Source organism: Antennarius striatus, chromosome 15 (assembly GCF_040054535.1).
Source record: "Antennarius striatus isolate MH-2024 chromosome 15, ASM4005453v1, whole genome shotgun sequence".
Classification (NCBI taxonomy): Eukaryota; Metazoa; Chordata; class Actinopteri; order Lophiiformes; family Antennariidae; genus Antennarius; species Antennarius striatus.
The window spans coordinates 18491614-18502946 of NC_090790.1; the positions used below are offsets into that span (position 1 = coordinate 18491614).

The 11333-nt window shown below is 42.8% G+C and overlaps 3 protein-coding genes across 3 annotated transcripts; all 3 read right to left on the reverse strand.

Moving 5' to 3' along the window:
* Positions 1–531: 531 nt before the first annotated feature.
* LOC137608710 (zinc finger protein 678-like) lies at positions 532–3842 on the reverse strand. Its single transcript, XM_068335255.1, has 2 exons — positions 3581–3842; positions 532–3423 (listed from the first exon to the last, which is right to left on the reverse strand). The coding sequence occupies exons 1-2, from the start codon at positions 3750–3752 to the stop codon at positions 1649–1651; spliced, it is 1947 nt and encodes a 648-aa protein (XP_068191356.1). The 5' UTR covers positions 3753–3842; the 3' UTR covers positions 532–1648.
* A 1002-nt stretch (positions 3843–4844) lies between these two features.
* On the reverse strand, positions 4845–7588 carry LOC137608713 (proteinase-activated receptor 2-like). The gene is made up of 2 exons (XM_068335258.1): positions 7036–7588; positions 4845–6401 (listed from the first exon to the last, which is right to left on the reverse strand). Exons 1-2 carry the CDS (start codon positions 7193–7195, stop codon positions 5323–5325), a joined length of 1239 nt encoding a protein of 412 aa, XP_068191359.1. The 5' UTR covers positions 7196–7588; the 3' UTR covers positions 4845–5322.
* A 150-nt stretch (positions 7589–7738) lies between these two features.
* Positions 7739–10761, reverse strand: LOC137608712 (proteinase-activated receptor 1-like). Its single transcript, XM_068335257.1, has 2 exons — positions 10570–10761; positions 7739–9744 (listed from the first exon to the last, which is right to left on the reverse strand). The coding sequence occupies exons 1-2, from the start codon at positions 10643–10645 to the stop codon at positions 8513–8515; spliced, it is 1308 nt and encodes a 435-aa protein (XP_068191358.1). The 5' UTR covers positions 10646–10761; the 3' UTR covers positions 7739–8512.
* Positions 10762–11333: the final 572 nt, after the last annotated feature.

An 11333-nucleotide genomic window follows, 5' to 3' on the forward strand; every position in this document is an offset into this window, starting at 1 on the left:
CAGGGGGTTTGCTGGCTCAAGGCCTGTGTTGACCAAAAACATCTGGAGTGTGAGCTGGCAGTGGAAGGTTTCAGTTCACCTCCTGACCACTGCCGAGGTGCTCTTGATCTTTACAGATATTTACAATATTTCCTTCCACCACTTTTTTCAATGGAACGAACAACGATTTCTTGTTGTGATCCATCTTTTATATCCTTTTACCTCCTGTGGTTCATTTCTCCCTCCATGGTGTCATCCTACTGATACTTGTTAATTATTTTGTTGTCTTACCTTTCTATGGTGTGATCCTCACTGCTGTATTGTGTCTTAAATATCTTGTCTGTAAGTCTGGTGAGCCAAAGATGAATTTCCACCCCGGTGGACAATAAAGATTAAAGATTATTATTATTATTATTCCTTATTGTTCACATTCGTGTATCTTCATTCATACTTAATGGGATTTTTAATGACTGATTTTATTTCCTCATAACTACAGATAAAAATCATTCAACAGCATTGTGAAGACGTGAAACATTTTATTCGATCCCAGTAATGATATTGTTCAACAGTATTTACCATTTTAGTTTTTCTTTAGCTGCAAAGTAAAATAAAATCACTGAACAGTATAATGTGTACATGAGAGTATATAAAGCTTTATTTTGTTGCACCATGTAGGATTACATTGTTACTCATTCAAATCATACCTTGATTTTATTTTACCGTAGGCAGAGACAGATCTCAGATCCTTTGACAGATCCCCTCGGATCAGTTGCCCTATCTTTCAGATATCTACCCTGCATGATTGCAATTTAAAATTACTCAATTGACTGTGAGTTTATTTTGGTAATGAAACAAAGAAACAGAACAGAATCTTCACCTGTATGTTCTGAAACGATGCTACTTTAACACAACAGGGTGGTCACATTTAATTTGTTTATTTGTTAAGTTGGGGTCTTTATTCAGACATGTCATTACAATAGAGTTTACCACCTTCAACTCATTTGCAACATCAAACCTATTTCAAGAAAAGGGCTGACAGGTAGAAGCATTTGGCTTGTAAACAAAACATCTCTCATCCCAATGTTTTCATCAAATTTATACATTACATTTTGTCAGTCATTGTAGCACATTATTGTTTCAAATCATCCATTTAGTCCCAATAGGTGCACAGTATGTGTCTGCATCAGTTATTTGAGTGAACAAAAGTTGTTGTTTAGCAACCTTTACTAGTCCATAACCATTACCTGTCTTGTAGAGAATATTCTATCAATTGCACTGAATGACCAGTTCAACAGCTCCATCGTAGATGAGCAGGATACCTGATGTGATGTGACATAGTGTCTTATGTAGCTCTCCAGCCTCATAGAATGTCTCAGTCGTGGTCACTAGTCCTTAGTTTCCCTTATCAATGTCTTCGATGTCACCCAGAGAACGGTCACATTGACATTCTCTGGGTAGTTATATCCCTCTTCAAAGGGGTCATGTTATTTTCAGTGTTTGTGTGTGTCACAGTCCGGTGTTCCTGCTCTGCTGTGCTGGAGTGTGGCAGGAGGAGAGGCTGAACTTGTGGGTCTGTTATAAGTTTCTCTACAATTTTAATTCATTTCATGTCAGTAGATGTTTTTGTTCATGTTTGTTGACCAGCTGTTTTATCTCTGTCAAAAACATATCAGGGTTCTAACTCTGTGTGGATTCTCATGTGCTTTCTGTAAGCTGTTGTGCATTTAAAGTCTTTATCACATGTTTCACACCTGTAAGGCTTCTCACTTGTGTGGACTCTCATGTGTTGAACCAAATGATCACTCCTTTTGAAACTTTTGCCACATGTTTCACACTTGTAAGGCGTCTCAACTGTGTGGATTCTCTTGTGTTTTATCAACACATTACTGGACCTAAAATCTTTCCCACATGTTTCACATCTGTAAGGCTTCTCATCATTGTGGATTCTCTCATGTACTATCAACGTACTATTGTTAATAAAACCTTTCCCACATGTTTCACACCTGTAAGGCTTCTCACATGTGTGGACTCTCATGTGTCGAGCTAAACAATCCGACCTTTTGAAATCTTTCCCACACGTTTCACACCTGTAAGGCTTCTCACCTGTGTGGACTCTCATGTGTTCAACCAAATGATAACTCCTTTTGAAACCTTTCCCACATGTTTCACACCTGTAAGGCTTCTCACCTGTGTGGACTCTCATGTGTCGAGCTAAACAATCTGACCTTTTGAAACCTTTCCCACATGTTTCACACCTGTAAGGCGTCTCACCTGTGTGGACTCTCATGTGTTTAACCAACTGATGACTACTTTTGAAACTTTTCCCACATGTTTCACACCTGTATGGCCTCTCTCCGCTGTGGATTCTCTCATGTTTTACTAACGCAATACAGGACCTAAAATCTTTCCCACATGTTTCACACCTGTAAGGCCTCTCTCCAGTGTGGACTCTCTCATGTTTTACTAACCCACTACTGCCCATAAAATCTTTCCCACATGTTTCACACCTGTAAGGCTTTTCACCTGTGTGGACTCTCATGTGTTCAACCAAATGATAACTCCTTTTGAAACCTTTCCCACATGTTTCACACCTGTAAGGCTTCTCACCTGTGTGGACTCTCATGTGTCGAGCTAAACAATCTGACCTTTTGAAACTTTTCCCACATGTTTCACATCTGTATGGCCTCTCTCCAGTGTGGATTCTCTTGTGTACTTTCAACCCACTACTGCCCATAAAATCTTTCCCACACGTTTCACACCTGTAACATGACTCACCTGTGTGGATTTTCATGTGGGATTTCAAATTCTTGAGGTGTGTGTAACCCTTCTTACATAAATTACAAACATATGGCTTCTTACAGGTGTTTCTTCTTCCCTGGGACTGAAACTGAGACTCAACCTCAGCATCTTTTCTGCCTGTTTCTCCTCTCTCATCATGGCTGACGGATACATGAGAGCTGTTAGACATCAGGAGGTCAATGTTTGCTGCTCCCACCACAGAGCTGATAACCGAAATGTTGTCAACAGACTCTGTCTGTGCTGCACCATCTTCAGCTTTCATGTCCAGAGTCTGATCTTCACTGTGGTCATTTTCCTCATGAGTAGGAGTCAACATAACAGCATCAGTCTCCTGCTTCAGTACAAGCTGCTCTCCTTCCTGACTGCTGTGTAGTTCCTCTGGTTCCTCTTTCAGGAGGAGAACCTCTGGTTCCTCTTTCAGGTGGAGAACCTCTGGTTCCCCTTTCAGGTGGAGAACCTCTGGTTCCTCTTTCAGGTGGAGAACCTCTGGTTCCTCTTTCAGGTGGAGAACCTCTGGTTCCTCTTTCAGGTGGAGAACCTCTGGTTCCTCTTGGTCCACACTGGACTTCACCTCCTGGTTCCAGAGCTGCTGGTCAGCAGGGACCTCCACCTCCTCCTCCTTACAGACATGATGCTGTGGACCATCTGGAGGGACAACAACAGGAGCATCACGTTACTATGACTACAAACTAACACTAGCACACAAACGCAGACCTGCCAGGAAATCAGTTACGTTTGTTAAAATACGGATGAATTGACCATAAAATCTTCTATTTCGTTCATTAAATGACTTTTTGTGTACCTATCCGGTGTAACTTCAGTTCTGCTCTGAGGCAGAGATCCAGCAGTCGGCGTTGATGGTTTCTCTTTTCTTCGTTCTTGACGGTAGTTTTTTTTAAAGCTCCAAAAACTTCCTCTTCAGCAGCTTTTAGTCGATTTACAACTAAATTTCCCAAAGAGTCAAATGAAGACATTTTAATAACTGAACTAAATACCACAAAAACTAAGATAAAATAGACTTTTTCAACTGACTTCAGGAACGGAGAAGCTAACGCTACTAAACCTCTTTGTTTACTTCCGCTTGTTGTCCCCCAGAAAAAAGTCCGGCTAGGAAGTCGTCCAGGTTTTTTTATTCCGCTGTAGCTGAAGGTATGGAGTCAGAATTCCACTGTTTCAGACATAAAGAATATACTTCCTTTTTTTTCCATTTCACTCAGGACTGAATAAAATTGTGGACTATAATACTGGTTAAATCGGGGCGCCAGTAGATCGATCCACATTAAATAAATTAGTTTCAATCAACTGGATTTGTAGAAAATTTCTTGAATTGTCCCACTTCCTCTTAGCTAAACTCTTTCTCTGTATACACTCCTGTATCCCCTCATTCCACCACCAAGTCTCCTTATCTACTTTCTTTCCAGATGACAGACCAAGTTCTCTCCTACCTGTCTCCTTGATCACATTGGCTGTAGTTGTCCAGTCATCTGGAAGCACCTCCTGACCACCAGAGCCTGTCTTAACTCCGACACGCCACCATCCTATGCTGTTTGGCCCACCACATCACTTTATGTGGCATAAAAGGTCAGAGTGTCTAAAACTAAATAGGTCAAAAGCGTGCTTTGACCAAAACTACATTTCCCACAATGCAGTAATTCAGCCCATTTTAACTTTGACAAAAACCCATTTTCAACAAAGTTAATGTCTTGACTGGTGTTTGATGTTATTTTTCTTTATTCATTTGATAGTTTGGTCCTTGATTGATGGAGTTCTGTGGGTTGAATAACCTGACAAAATACAAGTATTCATGTTATAATCCAATCCAATCCAACTTTATTTTGAACAGAGAAAGACATTTTTTTCTATGCAACTGTAATGTTTTTAACTTAAATAAGTAATAAATTTAGCGTTACTTAACATTAAGGAGTTACATTTAGTTAGAGTTATAAGTTACATCTGGCCCTTCAAGGAAAGACATTATGCTTATGTGGCTTGGTGAAAATGAGTTTGACGCCCCTGCTGTAAAGGATCAATTTTGGATGGTGGAGTGCTGAAAAATCTTCCACAAATTATATACAGAATTTTTTTTATTTAAGGTCCAAAATATTCTTCTTCGACTTACAAATATAAAAAACAAACATTAAATACAAAGATGACTGAAAATAAGGAACAAATAACTTGACGTATCCGATGTTTCTACCACCTCAGCCAATCAGAGCTGAACGACGACTCCTGACAGCCTACCAGCAGGTAGAAAAACACCTGACGACCAACAAAAATAATATTTTTTCAAAAAAGTTCAATATAGATTTCCAAAAGTTGTACTGATTCCACGTCAAACAAACATGATCCACAGGTCGATAGGAAGCTGCAGGCGGCTAAAATTTCAGGCAATCAAAATGTGACTAAAAGATAAACATTCATATCCAGATGAAACAGAAGCAAAATGCATTCAATGAAAAAGTGGATTATCGTATGAAAACATACATTTCAATCCAGAACCCGTTTCATTTAATCCCTGAGGTCGGCGGTGAATCCGGCGGCGCCCTAGCAGTCGGTGCTGTGGGTGTTGCCCGACTCGGACGAGTACGCGTTGCTCTTCTTGGAGTACTTCAGAGCGCTGAAGGACACCCTCATCCTCTCCGCCGTCCTCTCGCTCCTGCAGATGAACGTGTTCTTCACGTGTTCCCTGAACTCCTCGGAGATGAAGTAGTAGATGAACGGGTCCAAACAGCTGTTCAGACTGGCCAGGCACAGGGTGGTGATGTAGAACCCGTACAGGCTGTTGTGCTTCTCGTCCAGCAGGTGGGCGTAGTGGACCAACAACATCACGTTACTGGGCGTGAAGCAAACCACGAACATGACCAACACCGTCACGATCAGAACCACCGCCTTCCGTCGCTTCTTGGCGGTGGCCGGGTCCGCCATGCTGTTCCTGAGAGCCTTGAGCATGAGGACGTAGGATATCACGCAAATGACGGCGGGAACCACAAATCCCACGATTCCCATGGTCAGGAAGTAACCCGCCGCCGTCTTCTTCTGGCTAGGCTTGGTGATGTCGTGGCAGGTCCGGATGTTGAGGTTGGACGCTCGGACCTCCTGATCATAGAGGTAGAGGGGGATGGTGAGGAGCCAGACCGCCGCCCAGATGGCGATGGAGATCAGGACGGGTACTTTATTGTTGCTCCGATGCTGGGCGAAGGGGTGGACCACCGCCCAGTACCGCTGGACGCTGATGCAGGCGATGAAGGCGATGGAGCAGTACATGTTCCCGTAGAAGAACGCCACCAGGACTTTGCAGAAACCCTGTCCGTAGATCCAGTCGTTCCCGTTGAAGTGGTACGCGATCTTCAAGGGGACCCAGATGACGAAGAAGAGGTCGGCCAGGGCCAGGTTGGCCATGTAGATGGAGGACGGGTGCTTCTTCTTGGTCCTGAAGAGGAAGACCCAGATGGCCAAGGCGTTGGCAGGGAGCCCCACGACGAAAACGATGATGTAGACGATCGGGAGGAAGACGGTGGTGAGCCCACTGGTGAGGACTCGCCGCCCGTCGGGGTTGACCCAGACGCCATCGGCGGTCTCGGTACCGGTGAAGCCTCTTAGCTTGTCGTCAGGATCGTCTGCATCTGAAACGATCAGTCGATTAATCGATGAGTCTTAGTCGGCAAGACTCAAGGGTATACATGGGCTTTATTTGGAATACTTGTTCCTCAGTCGGTCCTGAAAACGTCGTAAAACGATAAAGATTCGCTAAAAAAGACGAGAGAACACACCAGGAAAAATGAAAATACGACAGAGAATAACAATGTAGGTCAGCGTTTTCGCACCATTTAATGCTACTTGTCTTTCATATCCTCTGGTGAACTTAATTGTGCATTTATGACACTTCTCACATTCCCTCGTGTTGATTTTGTCGCTTTTGTTCTTCCGTACTCGTACAAAGTCGTGACACGTGAAGCCGATTCGTTTTTACACACATTTACACAAATTTGAAAGTCAAACATCTGTTGGACTCGGTCCCTGTCAGGTGAGAACTCCCAACAGGTAAATAAACCTTTGAACCTGAACCATCTGCAAACACCTACTTTGAATAAAACTTTATTAATCAAACAGATTATGACTGATCAAGCCAATAAAGGAGATCTGGATCGAAACCGATACACAGGCCCGTTTAAACGTTCGGACCAGCACCTTTTCCCCTCATGACTCCACCAGAAACAATATAGTTAAAAAACACCAAAATAATGAGTTTAAACTCACCTGTCTGCGTCAGGAAACACGTCTGCACGCAGCACAGCAGGAGGAAGAGCTGGAACCACCGCGGACTCGAAGTCATGACAGCCAACCGGGCATAGAAAACAACAAAAATGAAGGAGCCACGGGTGTGGCCGCGTCGCTTCTCCTGGTGTCTGTCTGCCATGCTCTCATCGCATAGCCGGTTTTTACACCTACGTGACGTCACAAAGTCAGGTGAGCGCGAGGAGCCAATCGTGACGCAGCCCAGGTGCAGAAACGCTTCCGGACGGACCTATCTGTTTATCTATTTATTTATTTACTTACCTACTTAGTTATTATTTAATTAGTTACGATTTATCTAATTAGTTTTTTTTAAATCAATTTATTTTCATATTTAATTAATTGTAGTTATTACATTTACTAGAGTGCTGCATCAAATTAAACATTTATACAAGGTTTTAATCATGATGGTTAACATTATTATCAGAATATATTGGATTTTATCATAATTTAGGACAAAATGGACCAAATTATGATCTAAAAATAAAAACTTGATCTAGAGACACCGTTCGTAAGTTTTGAGACAATTTCCCCGTTGAGAGATAATAAAGTCGCGTCTTTCTTTCCTCTTTATAAGCGGGACAGACGCGCCCCCTGCTGGAGAAAATGAGAACCTGCGCCCACAAATAAACTGAATTATAAGACTTTAAAAATTACATCAGTTACGTAAATCTGAATTATTTATTACATGAGTTGAATAAAGAGTCACAGTAAGAGCAGTTTGTCTATTAAATATCATTTTACAAGACGTGACTTTAACTAACTAACACTGGCTGGATGGAATACGCTGCTGCCAGAGGGTGAAAGTGGACGGATGAAGAAATAAATTATATTTACATAAAGGAATTAACTGAACAGATACACATGATTGTGTATGAATTAATTCTGGTGAAGTTAATTCAAAAAGTTCACATAACAGGACAACTTTACAATCATCTAATCCTTTAAAATGAGCATATTTACTAAAGTCAGAGTTAAAATAAGTTTAAAAAACTATCACAGTAAAATTTCCTCAAATAAAGAGTTTATAAAAACAATAAAAAAGTAAGACATAAGTGCTTTTAAAATAAGCTTTCTGTAGGAAAAACCTCCTTTGAACACCAACAGATTCACTTTCAGCTTCTAAACCTATTTTAAAGAGTTGAAAACAAGAGCTTTTCATCGAATTAGAAGTTCTAGAAAACATTCTTATCTAATCTCAACTTGCTTCCGTACATTGTGTGTATGTGTGTGTGTGTGTGTTTTTTTGTAAGTCACTCTGGAGTCATTTAGAGGCAAGACTTCCAACTATTCGCCCGATCCTTTGTTTCACTTCATCCTTAGGGTGAAAAAGAAGTCAGGCTGGAGGGATCTCTTAATTTGGTAAAACCTGGGCTTTTGAATGAAATACTTTTGCTCCATCCCGACGTTAAAAATCCCAGGTGAGAGTCAGTTCAATCACTCAGATCAACAGTTTTTTGTACTGGCTGTTGAGGCTCTTCTGGGAAGCGTCTGACGAGTTGATTTTGGTGCTTTCTGTGCGACTGGACTTCAGGATCGTTCTGCTGCTGGACCGGCGTGAGGATCGGCTGTCGCCGCTGTGCTCGGGGGTCTTCTCACACCTCAGGGCCCTAGATAGCTGTCTCTGGCACTGGGACGACCCGAAGTAGTAAACCAGAGGATCCAGGAGGCAGTTCAGGCTCCCCACGCACATAAACACCAGGTAGGCCGCGTAGGAGCCGTCGGGGGCCTCCTGGCGCTCCTGGACCCCCTCGTGGAACTGCAGGTAGTGCGCTAAAAGTAGACAGTTTGTGGGCGTGAAGCACAACACGAACATCACCAGCACCGTGACGGCCATGACCACCGCTCTGGTTCTCCTGCGTGAGCGTCCCGGGACCCCTTGGGGGACCCTGCTCAGGGCCCAGATGACCCGGGCGTAGGACACCACTGTGACGAGCAGCGGCAGGAAGAAGAGGGCGCAGCACAGCGCGATGAAGTAGAACTTGTAGTACCGGATCAAGTCCCGCGAGTCCTGGATGTCGTGGCAGGTGGTGATGTTCAACTCCCTGAGGTGGACGGTCTGCTCGGAGAGGACGAGGGGCACCGAACCAGCGAGGGACAGCGTCCACATGGTCAGACAGGCTACGATCGAGTTCCGCGGCCTCCTCCAAGCCAACGAGTCGATGGGGTAGACGACGGCGAGCAGCCGGTCCACGCTGATGCAAGCTATGAGCAGAATGGAGCAGTACATGTTCCAGTAGAAGGCCGCGGTGACCACGCGGCACATGAACGCCCCGAATATCCAGTTGTTGCCACCGAAGTGGTAGGAGATCTTGAGTGGGAGGAGCAAGGCGAAAAGCAAGTCGGCGCACGCCAGGTTCAGCATGTAGATCGCCGCCGGCTTCTTGGGCCGGATCCTGCGAGCGAAGGCGACTACGGCGCAGAGGTTGATGGGAATGCTGATGAGGCACACCAGCGAGTAGAAGGAGGGGATGAGGAGCGTGGAGACGGGACCCGTCAGAAACGACAGGGCGTCATCCGAGACCCTGCCGCCGGCGGCGTCCGTCACGTTGCCACGACTTCCGGCGCGTTTAAATGTGATGACGTCGTCGTCTGCGTAGAGGAGATTCAGGTCTATCGGCTCGTCTGTGACAGAGCTGTCGAAAAGGGCAAAGGTCCTCACCTGTGCGCTGTCTGGAGGGAGAGAACAATCACACGTGATTGGAATAGTGGTTTATACTAGAGCGGAATCAATCAGATGATTCATCGATTAATTTGGAAAAATATAGGAAGTAGTTCTTTTTAAACAAAACATGTTTCCTGTTTGCAGATTCTCAAACGACACTCTTAAGGAGAATATGTGATGATCAGAAAAAACAGGCAATAATCAATCAATAAATCATTTAATAGGGTGAATCTTTGCTGGATTGCAAACAAAATGATGAAAAGATAAAATGAATGTAAAATAAAAAGGTCCAGAAAAAAAAAAATCCAGAAAAAAATTTATGAATCAGAACATGTTTTCAGTTTTATTCAAACAAAAATGAGTTTTCTGGTTCAAAATGATTTCCTTTTTCTTCTCTGTTTTTATTAAATTTAATTATTTTCTGGTTTAACACATCTCACTTTTGGCCTTATGAAGTTATGACGTCAATAAAATGGATACTGGGTGCAAAACTATTGGGCTGCAAATAAAAGTTGATTAAAGAAAGCCTCAAAGCCCGCAACATTAATTTCATTCTCATGAATAGAAACAAATCATGATATTTAAATATGAAGGAAAAAATTTATTTGAGATATCTTCTTGGAAAATGCCCAATTTAATGTAATTCTAATAAAATTGGTTTTGTTTTTTCTTTCTTTCTTTTTTTTTATTTTTTTTTAGCAAGTAAACGAGTACTATCTCCTGCGCCCTCATGGCGGACTAACACTTGTTAAAGTAGTTCCATCTTAGTATTTATTCACACCATAACACAACCACATACAGTACTGTAAAAGTGAAGGACAGAACCTTCTTACCGTTATTGGTTCCAGCCCGGGACGCAGGAGCGCAAACTAGAACCAGCAGCAAAGATTTTAAATAGAAGAAAAACATTTTTTATTTTTTTTTTTTTACAAAAAAAGAAAAAATTATAATGAAATAAACAAATTATAAAATGTTCTTAATCGTTCCAGAGCGCGTTCTCCGTGTTCTTCGAGTTATTTCTGCAGCTGGTCATCGTCCACCGCTCGTTAAACTGCAGCGTGACCCCGCCCACAGCCTGTCCGTCCACCAATCACGTTATAGCAAGCAGACATTCCTCTGCTCTGACGTCACCTTCCCGTTAGTCAGCAGCGGCCGTCTCCCCGAACACAATCAAAATGATCCAAAGAACCAAAACAACCCACTGGAACATTAGTGACACCTGTCACGTGATTTTAAAAAAAAACTTTATGAATTTAATCTTAAAGTTTAGGATTAATTCATTTATCGGCAAAAGGAGCAGTTTCATCACAAACCTCAACAGATGATTGGTTTTCATTTTTAGGAGAAACGTTGAGGGGATGAACTCAAATCAGTTCTTCTTCTTCATCTTCCTCCTCTTCATCTTCATCTTCTGTTCTCCTGAGGGTCATGAACATCTGACCTGCAGGCAGTTTGCTTGTTTTTGTTCAACTAATCGATTTGACCCTCCTCTCCCCATCTGGACGTCTGTTTGGCAACGGACATGGAGATGTTCTCAGCCGTCCGTCCTGTCCTTCTTTGGTTTTTTGTTACATTCTTTGTGTGTTTGTGTAAACTG

Bases quoted from the DNA above. Each gene is read 5' to 3' on its own strand.
- LOC137608710 (XM_068335255.1), bottom strand. From the start codon at position 3,752: ATGTCTTCATTTGACTCTTTGGGAAATTTAGTTGTAAATCGACTAAAA. The intron at 3,424-3,580 runs GTACACAAAAAG...TTGTCCCTCCAG, and splicing joins ACTGAAGTTACACCGGATAG to ATGGTCCACAGCATCATGTC.
- LOC137608713 (XM_068335258.1), bottom strand. From the start codon at position 7,195: ATGGCAGACAGACACCAGGAGAAGCGACGCGGCCACACCCGTGGCTCC. The intron at 6,402-7,035 runs GTGAGTTTAAAC...TGATCGTTTCAG, and splicing joins GTGTTTCCTGACGCAGACAG to ATGCAGACGATCCTGACGAC.
- LOC137608712 (XM_068335257.1), bottom strand. From the start codon at position 10,645: ATGTTTTTCTTCTATTTAAAATCTTTGCTGCTGGTTCTAGTTTGCGCT. The intron at 9,745-10,569 runs GTAAGAAGGTTC...CTCTCCCTCCAG, and splicing joins CCGGGCTGGAACCAATAACG to ACAGCGCACAGGTGAGGACC.